The sequence below is a fragment of the Rhincodon typus genome, chromosome 4 (genome assembly GCF_021869965.1).
Source record: "Rhincodon typus isolate 14 chromosome 4, sRhiTyp1.1, whole genome shotgun sequence".
NCBI lineage: Eukaryota > Metazoa > Chordata > Chondrichthyes > Orectolobiformes > Rhincodontidae > Rhincodon > Rhincodon typus.
Genome location: NC_063335.1, coordinates 74,045,428 through 74,066,459, shown reverse-complemented (window position 1 = coordinate 74,066,459; position 21,032 = coordinate 74,045,428). Strand labels below are relative to the sequence as shown.

Genomic DNA, 21,032 nt, shown 5'->3' with positions numbered 1-21,032 from the left:
AGCCCCCTGCAGAAACAAGACTTTTCTTCTCTTCACCTTCTCCATTATGGTCTCCCAGCCAGTCATCCAAGAAAGTTGAAGCTTCTTCCATTTTTCAATATTAGTCAGGGCAGATGCATTTTACAAAGGGTTCCTGGACTTGTTCTTCTAAGAAGTGCAGGTTAACTACAAGGAACACAGATGAGTTTTATCTGGTTATATCTACTCATTAAATTAGTGCCAGCTAATCATCAATACAGGGCTGAACACTGCAGTCACTTAAAGCAATAGGCAACACAAAGTTGACCAGTTGCCTGCGCTGTGATCTAAGTGCACAAATTAACCATATCTATGACTGTTGAATTGAGTAATGTAACTAGGTCCCATCAAAATGCAATGAAATGAAGCAAAGGATTAGCCAGATGACCAACAGGTAAGAAAGATTCAAGTTCCATGTAGAGGAGGAAGTTGATGAAGTTCAAGATAATTAGCAATGTGAATTCAAAATTCTTCTTCTCTCAAAGGTAAACATACCAATACACAATGCATCACCAAAAATTGTCCATGGCTATTTCATTTCCTTAGAACACTCATTTTTTGTGTGTTTCAAAACACAAAGAAAGAGTTTGTTACCAAATTTGCTGCAATGCCAAAAACTATCATTAGGAAACACTGTTTGCCAATGACCACTTCATAGAATGCCGTTTATTTTCTCTGGGTAAACTTATACTCATGAATAAAGGAGGCTCAGCAATCTCACACAAAGACTGTAAAGTAAGTCAATCTGTCAGCTGATGTAAATCTAAGCTTTATTATTTTTAATCCAATTTGGGTGGTCATGTGATTTTTAAAGCTGTAAATCACTTCCAATGAGATGAATGCTGCAACTAAGCAGCAATTCAAAATATATCCTTAGATTATCAAAGAATATCTCAGGCTACATCATCTTTCACTGCAGTGAAAGAGCAAGGTGCTTAAGCAAAATATTGCTGGAAGGCAAGCCACATGTTTAACTATATGTATCCATGGTGCAATATACATACCTGGCTTCAAACTACAAGATGTAAAGCAACCATTTTGGGAAGATCATAAACAAATAAGACTCAATCATTTTCAATGATATGTCTTAACCCTGACTGAGATTGGGAAAGTAGTGCTCTCTTAGTCAAGCACATATTGAGGCCAAGTACTAGGGCCAGGGAGGGCCAAAATAAGCAAGCAGGTAGTCTTAAAATGGAAGAGAACCTGAGGTCGACCCAAGTTCTACAATATTTCTACTTCATGTAGAATTTATTCCAAATTCCATGTATGGCAAGTCTCCTATCTCCTATTCATATGGCTTCATTCTTGCAATGTAGGAAAGCTCATTACTGCTCTTTGCTGCCAAATGGCTGTTTTCGTGCTGCGTTCAACTGGCAATAGAGTAGGTTCCTAAGAACCTTAGAGCCGACATATCCTAGAATCCCTGATGCTGCAACTCCCACAGGCACCAGTTCAACCACTAAAACTACACTTATCTTTGAGAATATATGAGAGATGGGGTTGACGAGGCGAGACACCAGGCACAAGCGCGCTGTAGCCACAAATACCAGTTTCCAAATACTATGTCACCCGCTGCAGGGGACTCAAATACGATCTGCAATCAGACATACCTTAGAAGAAGGCTGATCAATTTATATAATGAAAAGCTTGGTGCATTGAGAAGCCTTGCAAGAAGCCAGTGTTTAGTATCAAAGAGCATTAATTTGACGTAGGCCCTTTACACAGGGTTTAGAGTCAATCCTTTCCAAGATGATATAGGTGGTCAGCTCCATCAACACACTGTGGACCCAACAATGATGCAACATTTGATGGTCAGCTTCTCAACTTCAATTACAGCACAAACAGATCATGACAGAAATCAAAGTGCTGCAGGGAATCTTGACGAGTATCTGTGCTCAAAGGGGCTAGCATGATGTCACAGCAGGCCAGCAACCTCTGTTCTAGCAGATTACAAAGATGTTTGAGGTACTAGCCCCAGGCCAGTGCCAGTGGCCATGGTTCCCTGGAGCACAAAGATATCTGAGATAGCCTGTGCGGATTGCTGTTGCCCATGTCAAAATGGTGCAGTCTGCAGCTAGGGCTTCAGAGATCAGAGATGCTGGAGATCTTCCTACAAGACAGGCTATAGTCTCCACCACTGAAAGTCTCCCAGCTGCTGTACTGCAAGCAACTGGGATAGCACTAAGATAAGCATTCACATTGAAGACATACATTGGGGGAATCCACAATGGTGACTGGAGTAAGCTTATATTCAGTATGCTATGAATTTGGTTTATAAACTAGCTTAGAAGGTGTATGTTTTTGTTGGCTTCCAATGTTTTTCATTGTGGCCAAGAGGAAGATGTTTTGGTCAGTGAGAGAGGGGAAGCAAGGAGCCATTATTAACCCATACTTGGGATGGTTCTTCTGTTACAACCCAGACAGAAAGAGGTTGTATAAGTAGCAGGCTGTCTTTATCTTTCTTCTCTGCCTAGGTTCTGCTGCTGCTCAGCTCCACAGGTAGTTGGTGACAGTGGCTCCAAATCTGAAGGCAATGCAGCAAGTGACATATACAATCATGAATTGAGAGATTCTGCAGGGCTCCTTCAGGGTAGTCATCGTCAGTTGGGCCTGGTGGCCCAAAAATTACCCATTGGTATGTCATGTTGGCTGAAACGCAACAGGTACAGCGAACTACCATAGAACAAATCATGGTTGCTGCCAGCATTGACCTGTACAATGTGCTGCTGGTATTCACACACTAACAGACATCTTTGTAAACTCTGGTGCTGATTGCACCTGCTTTTCTCTGCATACTTCCAGCAGACATTGAGTGTGTGTGAACTACACCCTGGAATTAAACTGGTATTTGATGCACATCGCGTCGGAGTTGTCGATGAATGCCATAAACACCAAAACACAGCTGAGACTTGACATGGAGCATAGTAGCACAGCCTCAGGATGGAAGGCAACATTAGAACATGAATGGTACCCATCGTGAAATAGAATGCGAGTTAGTTTTTCTTTTGTGCTAATGTATAGAGGACAGAACAAGTTGTACTTCATAGCCAAAAAGAAGACCTTCTAGTTTAGATGAAGTAAGAAATACAAAATATTAGCAGCATCCTTCAATTAGCAACATCTTTAATCCATGCTGGGAACATTTCACAGTCTTAGCTAGTCTTCTGTCTTATGGCAAAAATGGACATGGAACACTACTACAATTCTACATTCAGTTCGTTAAGTCCCATAATGTTATCAAGCATAGTGCAGCGTACTACTGTGGAATAATTGACTGAAGCCTCCTTTATATTTATGAATCAGGTATTGATTTGTTCTATGCCCTATGGTCTGGACTGGGTTTCTGTAGTCACACACTGGAGAGAACTGTTTGTTTCTGTAATAAGGGTTTGCATCCATCACATTTTTTCAAACCAAAGTTACCACAAGCTTTGCAGGAGATCAAAACCAGGAATTTTCTACATTGGATCTTCCATAAATTCACTTCTTATGAATTCCATTTCGCTTTCTGAGATTCATCAAGATCGGACTTCCCTCTACGCAATGTGCTGTCAGTCCCGAAGGGTAAAATGCTCAGGCTATAATTCCATGGATATATTTTCCTTTATTAATAACACCTTAGAATAAGACAAACGCAAGTCCTGCTGTTAAAGCACCATTGCATCAACCTCCATCAATATCAACTTTTAAAAAATCGAATGTAACATTGCTGATGTTAATAGAGCTGATATTTGTTTGTGAAAATTCAGCAATAAACGGCTGCTAAGTATCAAAAAACTGGGTAAGTTGCTTTACTGCCAATTACCTGCTAAACTTTCATAGACGCCTAACACCAGGTAGCCAAAACAACTGACAGATACAGGCATTGGAGATCTTTCTAACACAGTTCAGAATCCAGCTAGGGAGATTGTGATGGCATAATTGCAATGTCACAGGACGTAGCAACCCAGAGGCCCAGGATAACACTCCAGAGACATGGGTTCAATCCCACAACAGGGTTCAAATTCAACCACAGTGAAGTTCAATACATAAAATAAGAAATTGAAAGTTTGTCTCCATAATGGAGACTGTGAAATTATCAGTTGTGGTTAAAACTCATCAGTGTAACTGTTATCCTTTAGGGAAGGAAATCTGGCCTAAATGTGCCATTACATCCATGACAATGTGATTGACTGCTCTCTTAAATGGCCAAGCAAGCTACTTAATGAAGTGGCTGGCACTACTAGTGATACCCACATCCCATTAAAAAAATTAAACTTGGAACTTGAACTCTTGAGAGGACCGTGCAAACCTCAACTGTAACACTACACCAACCAGAATAAAAAGGGTCTCTGCAGGCTGCTAGGTAAAACATTATTTCTGAGGCTAAAAATAGACAGACTGAACAGGGACCATCATTTGCCGTCTGTAACTAATTTATAGAAGTCCGATGAGGTCAGGTATCAAAAGTATAGCTGCTTCTTTTCTGACCAGTATACACTCCATTAGTCAATGCCAACCCCAGTATCTCCAGGTTCTGAAACAGTAGTTCCACAAGACAACGATTAATTTCTATTTTCTGTCAATGCAAAGTGCTTTAAAACTGCAAGATTGTACAATATTCCAATGATAAAGGCTCAGTGCTGTCTCTTCTCTAACACACACCTCTCTACAACCTCCTCTATCAGGGTTTGAAGCAGTAAGATTGTAGCATCCACAGAAGAAAGTTTGGAGTAGATTTCGAGCTCATAACTGACTGAAAACGATTATCTTTTTGCCTGATGTGGGGCTCGAAAGAGAAGGGTTTAGTACATATGGAGCATTTACACTGCACTGCTATGTATTTGCCACATGAACTGTAGAGCAACCCTTCCACCTAATTTCCTACCCCTAAAGTGCCATAATAACTCAATACATGGGCCTCCTTATCAGAATGCTTCATGTCTCATTGTATGGAGGAGTGGTTTCAGCCTTCATTTGTAGAGTATATGATCACTGATTCTTCGCATAAATAAGAACCTGTTCTGTTGCTTATATTCCCAACACAGTTCCACTACAAACATCACTGATGGTTCCAGTACCACAGGAGGTATGATAGTTGCAGTAGCTGAGTTGCAATAAAAATGATAAGGGAATGGATCTGGAGCAGATGTACCAGAGATCCAGGAGCAGCAGCAAGCTGGCACAGAGCCCAAGAGCTTCCAGCACCTGTAGGGCCTCTCAATCGCATTGCAGTCACAGGAGATCCAGGCCCTTCTGTCCTGAGTGCCATTTCCTCCATATGAGCAAGATGCAGTGTCGGCACAGGTTATGTATGGCCCAGCCACACTGACTGAACAGTGGACCCTGCTGAATCAGTACCTGTGACCTGAAAGAGTGGGTGGCCATCTCAATGGCCATGAAGGTTTCAGCTATAATGAACTTGTATGCAACTGACTCCTTCCAGGGAGTCATGGGGCACTCCCATGGGATATCTCAGTTGTCCACCCACAAATCCATCAAGACCATCACCAATGCATTTGTGCAAGGTCACATTGTTCCATTTTGTTCCCCTGTGAGTGCTGCAGCCTGGGCAGGTGGTCTCGGCAACACCACTGGATTCCCCCAGATGCAGGGTGCCATCAAATGCCCACACATTGCGCTGAGAGAGACATATCACAATGCAGCAGAGTTCCATAGGAGGGGAATCTATTCCATCAATGTGCAAGTAATCTGTGATTACTAGCTCTACTGATCGGAAGTTTGTATCCACTGCCCTGAGAGCTGCCGTGACTCCTATATCCTGAAGAACTTGCATGTTCCTGCTGCATTTGAAGGTCCAGGATCCTAATAAGGCCAGTTACTGAGGGACAGGGACATTTCTCTGTGACCATGGCTCATGACTAAGTTTCACAACCCCCTGACTGAAGCAGGGTGTAGATATAATGCTATCCATGCCTCAACCAGGGATGTGGTGAAGCAGACACTAGCCTGCTGAAGGTGAGATTCTGTTGTTTGGATTAGTCTTTTGGGCCATGTAGTTTAGTCCAAACAGGATGTGCCACATTATCCTAACTTGCTTTGCTTTGCACAGCTGGAGCAGACACTGAGGGGTTGTGATTGATTGTTAAAAAAAAATTGCGAGCAAAGGAGCAGTCTTTCAATGAGGAGAATGAGAACATTGAACAGGAGAAACATCACTTTATGAATGACAGTGTACAGCTGCATTGAGTGCTACAGGGTACACTGGATTTAATTCACACCCAGTTCGTGTAGATGAGAGCTGGGTACACCGATCACTCATTTACTGCAAAATACAAACATTTTGATTCCATTCTGCAAGATAAATGCAGTTTCTGTTTGTTTTCTTCTGGTTCACTTTTGGTGTTTGTAAATAAATTGTTTGAAAGCTTCTCAGTCTGTGGTGGTCCCCTCAACAATCACAAGATGCTGGTTTACAGTGGGTATTGAGGAAAACTAGTAGCGATTTAAGATGTGATGTAGCTAATGATAGCTGGGCTGTGTGGACTCATGGTTAAACAGAGGTAAAAGAGGTTTCTGTCTGCTGGCACTACATTGCCAGTGAAGGGCAACTGGACAGCCAGACAAACAACACTGGGCCAGGGGTGCGGCTGGACATCCAAGCTGTTGCTGACCCCAGGAATGCTGTTCTCTTCCAGGATATCCAGGCAGTTGAGAGTTCCTCCACCTACAACGAGTAGTAGAATCTAGCTAGCCTCACACAAGACAGATATCATAGGGTGTGGTAGGTAGTTCTGAGGGTTTAGGACATTAGCACAAGAAAACTTGTCAGGCCTCACAGTGAGAAGCTCCTTCATGAAACTTGACAGAAATAACACTTCTGAAATAAAAGGGAGGATTCAGCCCTTTAACTTTTTAACAACATGAAACTCTTGAAGTATAATGAGCTGGTATACCCATACAACAACCCACACAATGTAATCCAGCACTATTTGTTAGTCAGGATTGTAGAAATCATCCCTCAAAGCTTCAATAACTGAATACATTTCTCTGAATCTATATGCAAAACTTATAAAATGGGTTGGTTTTTCAACATTAAAAATCATGATCTACACAACTATAGGGAAAGTATAAAATAAAAACAGAAAATTCTGGAAGTTTAGCTCCAATGAACCTGGAAATGCAATCTGATTTTGTTTGCTATTATTACGGAATTTTAGTGATTGCTAACTTATAAACCTGGTTATTGTCATAAAATTGCTGTCATGTTATAACTTGATTTATTGCAGAAGCCACAGCTTATCACAGGGGCAGAAACATTGTCTCAGTTTCTACAGAGGTATTGTCCTGTGGTAACAGAGACTTATTATCCGACCTTTTGGTGCTGGGAAGCAAGAGTCCAGACACTGCTCAGGCCATTCATCACCACCAAACCTTGGGTGAAATACAGAAAGTATGCTTAATTTGTTTTCTGTTTATTGTGCCATTGGTATTGTCCTGTATTGATGCATATTCAGAAATTAACCATATTATTTCACACAGGAAATCACTTTAAAATGATCTTTGCCAATTACATATAATTTGGATTTCAATATGCATTCATAGCACTATTTACAAATTTCCAGTTCAAGCAAAATGTTTAGATACAGAATTCTAATTCAATCACTAAAATGTTCTGCTTTTTTATGTTCAGTTTATGTAAAAGCTTATATTTTAATTAGTATTTGACAAATTCCATAATTTCAGTCATTTTAAAATTTTCTTTCTTAATTGAATTGCTAAACAAGTTATTAAATTGGTGGTGGTTGAAACAATATTTAAAATTAGCTAACAAAGTGTCAAGCTGAAGAAACACAGCAGGCCAGGCAGCAAAGTTGACGTTTTGGGTCAGGATTTTCTGAAGAAGGTTCCCGGCCTGAAACAGCAACTTTCCTGTTCCTCTGATGCTGCCTGGCCTGTTGTGTTCCTCCAGCTCCACACTTTGTTATATCTGACTCCAGCATCTGCAGTTCTTGCTATCTCATTTAAAACTAGTTTTGTTTCAATCTTTAGTTTAGAAAATTCCAATCTGAGCTAAATCTAAATCCAAAAGCATTGAATTTGTTGGCAGACTGGTTGTTGCATTCAACTGAATTATTTACTCAAGATAGTAATGATAATCAAAATAATGGATTACATTCGTGCAGAGTCCAGAATATTTCAAATGGCCATTTAGTTATTTCTGCACGATGGATGGGGTTTGTGCTTTGGGGCTCTGAGGATTCCCTGAAGTAGCAGACTCTGAGGGAATTTATCTGGAAAATTGAAGATTCTGATGAAGATTCAATGTATCCAGAAGCCTCTGAAAGCATCCATTCAAAATTGGAGAATTTGGTGGGTTCCATTCTAGCTAAGTAAATAAGTAGTCAAGTAAATAGTTACAGGAAACACTAGACTGTTAAAACCTGGTTTAACTCCTCGGTAACTACTAAACTTACCCCACAATTCACTAACACCCCTCCCACCAATTATACCCGTCCTGGACCTCCTGAAATCTCTAGAAGCTGACCCGACAAACACCCTATCTATGTAGAATTCAACAGAACCCTCTCTTCCAGGACCCAGAAACTCCCATCACTAGACCTGACATCCCCATTTATCTTAGGTACCTGACTCTTCCCACCAATGGACTCAACATCAGACCACAGGCTCCCTTATCCTCCCAGGATTCAACATCCCCTCTCCACCTAGGACTTGACACCCTTTCCCACCTCTGTTGGACCTGACACCACCATCACAGGACAACCTCTCATCCATCAAAAGACTCCGTATTTCTGAAGGAGTCCAACTGGAATCTCCTGTCAGCATTTCAGAGCTCTCTCTTAACAAAGAAAAAGAGCAGAGTGGCAATCAAAGTGTTGGTACCGCTCCTCAGAAAGTCTGGCCCAATGAATAAATCAGTTAATGAGGTTCTGAAGAAAAGAAAAAAATGAGACCGCTGTATAATAGTGTGTTATGAATTGTTATATTTTTGTTTTGCTTATTGTCTCTGCATTACAGTGAACTTATTAAGACAGCAGATGGTGGACATATTTCCTTGGATTGGAACGATAGCGATGAGAATGCACTATATCCTGTTTCTGCTACCAGACCTATTATCATTATCTTACCTGGACTTACAGGAACAAGCAAGGAATCGTACATACTGCACATGGTTAAACAGAGCGAAGTACTTGGATACAGGTAAGAGTTAACTCTTGTTGAGTCTTGTATTTTTTTTTCCAGTCCATGCACAATTTTCCAAATAGTGGAAGGGGTAAATAATCTTTCATGTGTCTCTCAAAACCAAAATATTAGCGCTGGGAAATGGAACTGGTTTCCATTTTTGGGACTCCAAAAATAGGTGAAGCATGGTTAGATGCAGGGCATAGCACCATTTGCTCTCTTCCAGCTAAGATCATACACCAACCTCGGAAGGCTATTCTCTACAGCGCCAATGTGATCCTTGTTAGATCAGCCAGATAGGTTAATCTAATGTAATTCAATGGTAAAACATCAAAAAAAACCATTGGTTTTATTAATATTAACAGAAAGTATAAGAAAGTCTAAAAAAGTATAAGAAAGAATGATAGACAGGGTTTATGACTGATTCAATTCAAGTTAGATCTCAGCACTGAATATCGATAGCTACTGTAAACAACTCATTTTCATACACCTCAAAGACAATGTAAAAAATGTCATGCAACCTGATTTGACCTGGAAGTTTGAATGTTGCAACTCATCCGCTTCACGCCAGATTTTTGTGTCACGGATGCTCTGCAGACCTTTGAAAATGGCAGATGGCAGAAGTCTTTCCCCCAATCCCAACAGGTTTTATTTTAGGTGGTAGAGCGAAGGAGGCGGTATGGTTCTTACTTGAAAGAAACCCAAATTCAGCAAGGCCCTTTGAACTCAGTGCTGTATTCAAAGAAAGCCCATCATAGCAAGGACCTTTGCAAAATGGGAGTCATGGTTTCCTGTAGAGTAAGTAAATACTCAGAAAGGGTGGGGAAGGTATATAGAACTGTCAATCTGTCAGGCTATTAAAATACCCAACCATTTACAAGTTGTAAGTATCTGCCTCTGTCACTGAGAGTTGTAAAAGCTCAAATTGTGAAATTATTTAAATCCCTAGTACTTTAAAAATTTGCAAAAAGTCTACCTTTGCCAGTAAAAAGTAAACTAAATCGAGCTGTAACACTACTTAAATCCCTGGCTGTAGCTTTTATTGTTGACCTCACCTCAAAGGCTATCATCATATCAGTGTTAATGATTTTGCTTTCTACAATCTACAATTATCCCAGCAGGTGGCTGAAAATTACCAACTTGATTGACAGTCAAAGAAATTATTAGTGGGTTAGTTGCCTGTTGTTGATGTGATTTTATGAATACAAATCTGCATCTTCTGGTGTGATTAAAATTTGAGGGTTTTTTTAAAATTTTGAATGGGATTTCATTAATCAGAATGTGTATTTAGAGAAGCTGTAATAGATTTTTTTTACTGTATTTCAATTCAACATGGTTCCTGAGTCCAGCCATGGTGGTTTCTGGGTGAGTTGGCGTGAAAGTGTAAGGGTAAAGGTTTATGAGTAGCATGTTGGCAGGCATTGGTATCAAGTTAGCACTGAAGCTATGTGGGGCCATGGGGGAGGCATGAGCCAGCATGGATAGGGCATAAAGGGAAGATATAGTGCAACAGTGTGTGAGGTGTGAAAGCTAGAGAGTGCAATTTATAATAAAACAATTGGGATGACGTTCCAGAAAACAAATGCAGGCCTTTTAACACCTTAGCACTCACTGCAGCCAACTCCAATCTGCATCTGGAGGTGATGCCATCCTGTGATCACCTGCAATCGACCTGCCCCATTTCTCAAGAGTGTATATTGTGCCATTCAGAACAATCTTTTTCCAAGGTCGGTATACCAAGCTGGGACTATTCCTGAATTGCGCTATCCGTCTCATGAGGAAAAATCTGGCCTAGATTCTCAGTGGAATATAGAAAATAGTTCATTGCATAAGATAATGCCACATGGTTATGGACACTATACTCTTTGTAGGAGAATTACAACTTAAGGTAAACACGACCCACATAATTTTTGACTTTGTGAAATAATGTAAAATGTTGAAAGAGAATCAGTGGCACCTTTTATAACTCACATGATTTTTCTTTACATTGGTTTCAATTGCTATCATGGATTTATGGGTGATATTTTACAGCCACACAATAATGGGTTTGTGCTTTAGAAAGGCGGGGCGAGGGACGTTGCTGTAAAAGATTGTGGCCTTCCTACTTACAAGCCCACCACTACCCAACATGTTTTCCTCCACGTCATCAGTCAGCACTGACTTCAAACTTTATCATTGATGGTTGTTTGGTTCAAAATCCTCAAGCTCCCTTCCTAGCAGCGCTGTGGGTGCCCCTACAGCCCATAGACTGCAGCAATCCAAGAATCCAGTTCACCACTTCTTTCCACAGGGAAAATATCAGTTGGCAATAAATGCTGGTCAAGCCAGCAATGCCCGCACCCCATAAACTAACAAGAAAATGCTACATATTCACACTTCCAGACTTGTCTTCTGCTGGAAAAAGGAACACGTGCAGCATAGCTCTTTAGAACATAGAACATTACAGCTCAGTACAGGCCCTTCGGCCCTCGATGTTGCGCCGACCTGTGAAACCAATCTGAAGCCCATCTAACCTAAACTATTCCATTATCATCCATATGTTTATCCAATGACCATTTAAATGCCCTTAAAGTTGGCGAGTCTACTACTTTTGCAGGCAGGGGATTCCACGCCCTTACTACTCTCTGAGTAAAGAACCTATCTCTGACATCTGTCCTATATCTATCACCCCTCAATTTAAAGCTATGTCCCCTCGTGCTTGGTTGAATTAAACAAACATGTGGGGGAAAATAGTTCTCTGATCCGTTCTCTGTGACATCTCAAGGAATTAGAGTAAATTTGTTAACCAATAAGCACTTTTTTCTCACGCAGTATAATTTGTTGCCCATTTGGAAGTTGGCATTCTTCCATCTGTCTTGACAGATTAAAATGAAAAGCTTCAATATATGTCTCATGTTTCAACAATTCTCAAGTTCTGTACTACCAAGCAATTATTTAAATAAATCTAACTTAAGAAGTTGACTCACAGCCATGTTGCATAGCCTCACCTTTGAAGGTGGGTATCTTAGAACCAAATATACATAACTGAATAGAGATAGTAGGAACTGCAGATGCTGGAGAATCTGAGATAACAAAGTGTAGAGCTGGACGAACACAGTAGGCCAAGCAGCATCAGAGGAGCAGGAAAGCTGACGTTTCGGGCCTAGAACTGAATATGTAATTTTCCAGATTTTACATCTGTTGAGAGGTGTTTTTAGTCAGGTGCAGTTACGCTTGCATGAAAAGTACAGCACTGATTTTTTTTGCTGCATCTGAGGTCTTTTTCTCTCAAGGGCATAAAGCAAATAAATAAAATTAACAAAAACAACCCCAGGAGGGATTTATGCTGTATCAAGTATTTACACTCAATTAGTTGTCTCATCACTAGCTTGCAGCAAAACCATCAAAACAGTTGCCCTGCTTAATTATCCAATCTGTAGCTAAAATATCCTTGTGTCTGTGCTGGTATCTTCCAGGTGCCCCGGTTTCCTCCCACATTCTAAAGTTATGCACCTTAGGTGGATTGGCCATGCTAAGTTGCCCTGGAATGTGCAGGCTAAGTGGATTAGTCATGGTAAATGCAGGGTTACGGGGATAAGGTGCAGAAGGCACTCATTGGAGGGTTGGTGCAGACTCAACAAGTGCCTCTACCTGCACTTTAAGGATTCTAGGGCTGTTTGTGAATTTTAATCCCCCTATGCTCTGTTGAAAAAATAGAAAATCACTGCAGATGAAGACATTTATTAGAAGTAAGTTTGAGATTGCTTGAAATTTGTTTTCTTTTAATGTAACATCAAAAATAAAGTAAAACATAGGGTGTTGGGGAACGTTTAGAGAGTTGACGCAGATCAATCTTCTGTGAAGCACCTCACCTAATTTTCTTTCATTGAAAGTGTTATTACCATTATGTACAATTTATAATAATAACTTGAATGAGGAAGGTGAATGTACTATAGCCAAGTTTGCAGATAACACAAGAACACTTGGGGAGACAAGTGTTGAGAATAATACAAAGAGGCTGCAGAGGGAGATAGACAGGTTAGCCAAGTGGGAAAAAGTCTTGGCAGATGGAATATAATTGGGAAAATGTGAGGTTATGCATTTTGACAGGATGAAGAGAGAAGAAGAATATTATTTAAATGGAGAAAGAATAAAGCACAGGGGGGCCAACATGAATGAATTATGAAAAGCTAGCATACAAGTTCAGCAGCTAATAGGGAAGGCAAATTGAATGTTGGCCTTTATTTCAAAGGGAATTGAATTTAAAAATAGGGATGCCTTGCTAAACTGTACAATGCACCAGTTAGATCATTATTGAAATACTGTGAACAGTTGTTATTCCTTTATCTAAGGATAGAAATATTGGTTTTGAAGGATGTCCAGAGAAGGAATTTCACTGTGTTAATCCTGGATATGGAGCGTCTGTCTTGTGAGGAAAGGCAGAGTAGGTTGGCCTGTATTCATTGGAGCTTAGAATGAGAAGGAACCTTATTTAAACAAACAAGACTTTTAGGAAAATTATAGGGTAGATGCAAAGAGGTTGTTTTCCCTTATGGAAGAGTCTAGGACCAGACGGGTAAGGGGTAGCTCAGAATCAAGGGTTGTCCATTTAGGACAAAGATGAGGAATTTCTTCTCTCAAGAGGTGGTGAACCTGTGGAATTCTTTATCACAGAGGACCAAAGAGATCTGATTGTTAAGTATTTTCAAGGGTGAGGAGATAAACGTTTAATTATTAAAGATATCAAGTGTCATGGGGAAAAGGAATGAAAGTAGAGCTGAGGATTGTCAGATCAGCCACAATCTCATTGAATGGTGTTCCAGACCAGATGACTGAATGATCTAATCTGCTCCTAAGTTTTATAATCTTATGGTCTTGAACCCCTACCAAAGTTGAAAGTTACACTTAGTAGCTTTTTAACAATTTTCTGAGGTAATTTAAAGTTAAAAAAAGTTAAAACCTACTAATTAAGCTCCACCAATGTCAGCAAAGACAAGCCATTCAGTTTTTTAGGGCCCGTGAGAAAACATATAGTTCACTGTCTTGAAAAGATCCTTCAAAACCTCCTGCCAACATTTCAATGGGACATCAATGGCTTTCCTAGCTACCTTTCCTTCCAGTAATGAAATTTGACTGCACATAAGTCATGTCTTGGGAAATATTCTCATATTTTTAGACTTAGAAATTAAATATTGGTGGAACATGCACAAAAAATATTTTTTGGTTTTCTTTTAGATCTGTTATTTTCAACAACAGAGGAGTGTCTGGAGAGGAATTGTTGGTAAGATTTTTAAATAAATTCACAAGTATTCTGGAATCTGATTACAATGGCACAGCATTTGAACGCATTGGCAAAAATCCAGAGAGATTTCCAAGAATCGATGAGAAAATTAAGTTATGAGGACAGATTAGAGAGGTTAGGACTGCTTTCCTTCGGAAGACGGTTAAGATCTAATTTAATGCGGTCTGAGTAAAATTTTTTTCAGTCAATAAATGGCCCAGTCTAAAAGGCACTGCCTAGAAAAGTGGTGGATTCAGGTTCAATTGAGTCATTTAATAGGAGCTTGGATAATAATTTAAATAGGAACAATGTGGAAGGAAATGGGAAAAAGGCAAAAGAATGCCACCAAGTCATGATGCTGATTAGAAGTGCCGCCTGCAGACATGACGGACCAAATGTTCTCCTTCTGTGCCGTAACACTTCACTGATTCTAAGGCCAGATTCCCCACACACCAGAGTAAATGTCAGGGGTGAACCTGTCTTCTTGAATTGTTGCAGTTCATGTGCTGTGAGTAGACCCACAATGCCATTTGGGAGGGAATTCTAGGATTGTGACCCAGCAACGCTGAAGGAACAGTGACATATTACCAAGTCAGGATGGTGAGTGGCTTGGAGTCAGCTGCAGGTGGTAGTGTTCCCATGTATCTGCTGCTCTTTTTGATAGTATTGGTTGTGGATGTGGAAGGTGATGTCTAAGGTGCCATGGTGAATTTCTGCAGTGCATCTTGTAGATGATACATGCTGCTGCTACTGAGAGTCATTAGTGGAGCAAGTCAATATTTGGATGTGATGCCAACCAAGCAGGCCTTGGAAGGCCTTGAATACTGAATTTGAACCTTACACTAATGTTTTTAATGAATGCTACATTTTTAATACTATAATTCAGGGATAGAGGAAGAATATTAATAAGTTTATGACCATTTTATGTGTGGGTCAAAGGGCCTATTTGATTTAGAGTAGATGAACAACCACCAATGATTCTTAACAAGAAGTGGTTCTAGTCTTAACAAGATGCAGTTTACTGCTTAATAGCAATCAGATATGCGTTGCCTGTCAATAGTCAGTAACAATGTCAAATTAGTTGATGTAGGTAAACACATCAGTCCCCTTTGAGATCCAAAATTGTTCTCTCCCTTAAACCAGCCTCAACTATATGGCATCATCAGATTGGGTGAAGTTTAATGAAGTCTCCAACAATGACATTTTCTGAACCATTATCTTGTAATAACATCTCTCCCCAAGCATTTTTTCCATAGTTAACATTTGTACATTCATGTATGCATAACTTTTACCATGATGCCATCTCCTTCCGAGTCTCTGACTTCGCAAATTCAGATAGTTTGGATGTTTTAAATCCTGGAAGATTGTTATAACTTTGACTTGAGGATTGCTGACTTTGTTTCTGATCTTGGTGTGGTCTTTAAAAGTCTCTCTTCTGGAGAACTTTTCATCTCTTGGATGTATCTTGTGGAGCACTTCATTCCTGCTAACCAACTACTCAGTCCATTACTTAATCTAATGGACCATTGCTCTCCTGAATGCTTTTTGCAGATGAACATAAACTGCAGCTGTTCAAGAACAATGCTCACCACCACCTTCTCAAGGGCAATAAATGCTGGCCCAGTCAGAGATGCCAATGTCCCTTAAGAATACAAAATTGAATCAGGTATTTGCCCCATCTAGGGAACCTTTAATCTCATGAAATTTTATCGTGGAAGTGACTGCCCTTCGGCCCTAGATTTCTGAACCCAATATTTATTTTCTTTTGACTGTGTCCTGAATGGATGTTACTCTGGCTTCTATACAGTTTATCTACATTTTGTGCAAATGAATCCTTATTCTCAATCTGCTAATTGATCTATATTGAATTATTGCAAACACTTTGCTTCAGCGTGTTAATTATGTTGCAGATCTTCATTCGCCCTCTGTGGTTATCGTTCTGGTGCAGCAGACATTTTCCCATCTTCAGTCATGATACTGGAGAATTGATGATTACTAAGCATTATCTCTGCCACTGGCATTCATTGTGGTGCTTTGGAAGATGAAAAATTGCAATATTCATTTTAAAAATATAAGACATAGTAGCAGAAGTACATCATTCAGCCTTATCAAGTCTGCTTCATCATTCAATACATTCATGGCTGATCTGACAAACCTCATTTCCAGTTTTCTGTATTTTCCCCATAACCGTTGATTCTCTTACTGATTAAAAATTTGACAATCACAGCCTTGAATATACTTAATGGCCCAGCCTCAACAGCACTATATTATAAAGAATTCCACAAATACACTCCTCTCTGAGAGAAGAAAGTTCTCCTCATCTCTGTCTTAAAGGGGTGACCCCTTACTCTGAGACTATGCCGTCTGGCCCTAGATTCTCTCAGAAGGGGAAATAACCATTCTACAGCTAACCTGTCAAGTCTGCTAAAAATCTTGTATCTTTCAATAAGCTCATCTCTCATCCTTCTCAACTCCAACGAGTACAGGTCCAATCTACTCAATTTCTCCTCATAAAAGACAGTCCCTCTATACCTGAAACCAGCCTAGTGAATGTTCTCTGGACTGGACAGTGTGGGTTCAATTCCTGTACTGGCTGAGGTGATCATGAAGGTCCTACCTTCTCAACCTCTCCCTCACCTGAGGCATAGTGACCTTCAAGCTAAACCACCACCAATCGTCTCTGTCTGATGAGTGAGTGGGACTATGCCAAATTTACCTTTTGCTCTGTTTATGTTGCAGAGCTGCCTGTAGCTTTCTTCTATTCAATCTGAACTATGTAGTTTTATCTCTGCAGGCTGTAACTTAAGGTTCCTCTGTCTAGTATTCATTCTAATAAGTAAATGACACTTGCCCCTGTGTCAAACTTAAAATTCAGGAGATATTTGTTCGCATGAACAGGTTCTGTTAATCTTGAGATGTTTGGATCACCAATTGCTCTTAAGAAAGCATTGTATATCTTTTCTAATGTTGGTGATTCCATCACATTAACATCTTTGTATGAGTAGGAATTCGACATTTTGCTGCTCTGAAATTGTGCCTTCTTCGGTTGTAGACTCAGAAGTCTCCTATGTCTTCTGTTATACTGTGTCTGCTTTAGTTTTTGAGCAGTTCCTTTTGTTACCTTAATTAATTCCCAGTGCTGCAACCTTAGTGTAAAGTATGTCATTGATCATTGATTCCCTGACTGTAGCAATGCTACGTGGTGTCTGCTCACAATGGTAGCAATTCTCTTTATGAGCAGTAAGTACTCCTTTTATATGGCCTAACCTTTTCAGGCTGTTTCTTTATCCTATTATTTTAAAGATTTTTCCCCTGCTCAATAGGGATGTTTATCTTTATGTTCACTTCCTAGCACTTCTCTAACCAGGAATGATCCTACAGATTCACGTTTCCCAATTGAACCTATAATCGCAGGCATAACTAATGTTTCAGTTCTTGTTAGACCTCACTGTTTCTATTGCACATCATACCAAATCTAAAATAATATTTTTAGCTTGGAATGCTGCTTCTTCCTTTTTACTGGTCTTTCCACCAATTCCTGCTGACAACTTGTTGGTTTCATTACTTGCAGCTTCTGACTCTCTGTAGAGCTGTAAACTCACATGATCAATGAGGAAAAGATCCTTTTTCATCATTGCTTAAGGAACAATGTCCACCTCTAATCACTATGTGACATTTGTCGTTGAAGGATGAGGACACCAATCCTCTTTCCTTAACTGGATCTAAGTCAATTTGGTTTGCAATGGGAGAGAAACAACCACAAGCGAGTCTTAACAAGTGCACTATCTTAACAAAATGTAGTTTATTGCATGATAACAATTAGCTGCAAGTTACATTAACGAGTTAGATATTGCTGTTAAGACTGTTGGAAGACAGAGAGGACATATCTACCTCCTTTAATATCCAAGGCTATTCCCATTTCCTCACCAAGACTGTAAGAAAATAATAGATTAGATGGATTCTAAAGACATCTCCAACAAAAGCCCTTTCAGAACCATTATTTTATATATATAACTTCACTGAAACATCTAGCCGAATCTTGTGCTTGGTCAACTGAAGGATTATCTCATCATACAGAAGATTATCTTAGGTTACCATTGACTAGAAACTGAACTGGACTAGCCATATAAACACTGTAGCTGTAAGAGGAGCTCAAAGGCTAGGAATCTTGCAATGAATAACTCACCTCCTGATTCCTCAAAGCCTGTCCACCATCTACAAGGCACAGTCAGGAGTGTGATGGAATACTCCCGACTTGCCTGGGTGAGTACAGTTCCAACAATACTCAAAGCTTGACACCATTCAGGACAAAGCTGCTCATTTGATTGGACACCACATTCACAAATATTCAGTCCCTCCATCACCGATGCTCAGTAGCAGCAGTATGTACTATCTACAAGATAAACTGCAGAAATTCACCAAGGCTCCTGAGGGAGCACCTTCCAAACTCACAACCACTACCATGTAAAAGAATAAGAGCAGCAGATAAACAGGAACATCACAGCCTGCAAGTTCTGCTCCAAGCCACACATCATCCTGACTGTAGAATCACTCAGTCAAAATCCAGAAACTCCCTCCCTATCAGCTTTGTGAATGTACCTATGCCAAATAGACTGCAGCTGTTCAAGAAGGCAGTTCACTACCATGCTCTCAAGGGGAATGAGGAATTGGCAATAAATGTTGGTCCAGCCAGTGACTCCCACAACCCATGAATGAAAGAAAGAAAGAATAAATTATCCAACTGTGAGAAAACATCTGCTGAGAGAAAAGAAACTTACTTTCAGGAAAACAATCAAATTGTGCAGAAGCTCTGAGGTGGGTAATCATCAGCGAGAGAGCACTGATGGTTTTGTGCCATGCTGAGAGGTAGCTCAGTACTTCTAAGCAAAAGTCAACTGAAAAAAGGAAGGAAAATTTACACAACTCCGCCCACAGCCGACGCCAACACAGCTCTGCCCACAGCCTCCACAGCCAGCAGCTCCAGAGGAGACAGCAGCACCCAGCCCTGCCGAGTCTTCACCATCCCCCCAGACCTACCCCTTACTGAGGACGAACGGTCAGTCCTCAGTAAAGGGCTCACCTTTGTCCCCCTCCACCCACAGATCAACGAATACCGCTCACACTTGGACATAGAGCAGTTTTTCCGCCGCCTCCGCCTCCACGCTTACTTCTTTAACCGTGAACCTAACCCTCCCTCTACTGACCCCTTCTCCCGCTTCCAACACACCCCCTCCTCCTGGACACCACCCCAAGGCCTCCTACCCTCCCTCGACCTCTTCATCTCCAACTGCCGTCGAGACATCAATCGCCTCAACCTCTCCACCCGTCTCACCCACTCCAACCTCTCCCCTGCAGAACGTGCAGCCCTCCGCTCCAATCCCAACTTCACCATAAAACCCACGGACAAGGGAGGCGCAGTTGTAGTATGGCGCACTGACCTCTACATCGCCGAGGCCGGACGCCAACTCTCCGACACCTCCTCCTACCGCCCCCTTGATCATGACCCCACCCCTGAGCACCAAACCATCATCTCGCAAACCATCCACAACCTCATCACCTCAGGTGACCTCCCACCCACGGCCTCCAACCTCATCGTTCCCCAACCTCGCACTGCCCGCTTCTATCTCCTTCCCAAAATCCACAAACCTGAATGCCCTGTTCGACCCATTGTCTCCGCCTGCTCCTGCCCCACCGAACTGATCTCCAACTATCCAGACTCCATTTTCTCCCCCTTGGTCCAGGAACTCCCTACCTATGTCCGTGACACCACCCACGCCCTCCACCTCCTCCAGAACTTCCAATTCCCCGGTCCCCAACACCTCATCTTTACCATGGACGTCCAGTCCCTCTACACCTGCATTCCCCATGCAGATGGCCTTAAGGCCCTCCGCTTCTTCCTGTCCCGCAGGCCCGACCAGTCCCCCTCCACTGATACCCTCATCCGCTTAGCCGAACTCGTCCTCACACTCAACAACTTCTCTTTCAATTCCTCCCACTTCCTACAGACAAAGGGGGTAGCCATGGGTACCCGCATGGGCCCAAGCTACGCCTGCCTCTTTGTAGGTTACGTGGAACAATCCCTCTTCCGTACCTACACCGGCCCTAAACCCCACCTCTTCCTCCGTTACATTGATGACTGTATCGGCGCCACCTCGTGCTCCCACGAGGAGCTCGAACAGTTCATACACTTCACTAACACCTTACACCCCAACCTTAAGTTTACCTGGACCATCTCTAACACCTCTCTCCCCTTCCTGGACCTCTCTGTCTCCATATCGGGCAACCACCTAGAAACCGATATTCATTTCAAGCCCACCGACTCCCACAGCTACCTAGAATACTCCTCCTCCCACCCACCTTCCTGCAAAAATGCTATCCCCTATTCCCAATTCCTTCGCCTCCGCCGCATCTGCTCCCAGGATGAGGCATTCCACTCCCGTACATCTCAGTTGTCCTCGTTTTTCAAGGACCGTAACTTCCCCTCCTCGGTGGTCGAGAACGCCCTCAACCGTGTCTCCCACATCTCCCGCACCTCATCCCTCACACCCCGTCCACGCAATAAAAACCAAAAAAGAATCCCCCTCGTCCTCACGTACCACCCCACCAA

General features: G+C 41.4%; 1 protein-coding gene across 1 annotated transcript in view; it reads left to right on the top strand.

The window, feature by feature from the left end:
* abhd3 (abhydrolase domain containing 3, phospholipase) overlaps positions 1-21,032 on the top strand; it is a 101,303-nt gene that overhangs the window by 33,479 nt on the left and 46,792 nt on the right. The window contains exons 2-4 of the mRNA XM_020527176.2: positions 7,251-7,414; positions 9,001-9,183; positions 14,380-14,425. Of these exons, the coding sequence (XP_020382765.1) occupies positions 7,251-7,414; positions 9,001-9,183; positions 14,380-14,425 (393 nt within the window). The remainder of the gene's footprint in view (positions 1-7,250; positions 7,415-9,000; positions 9,184-14,379; positions 14,426-21,032) is intronic.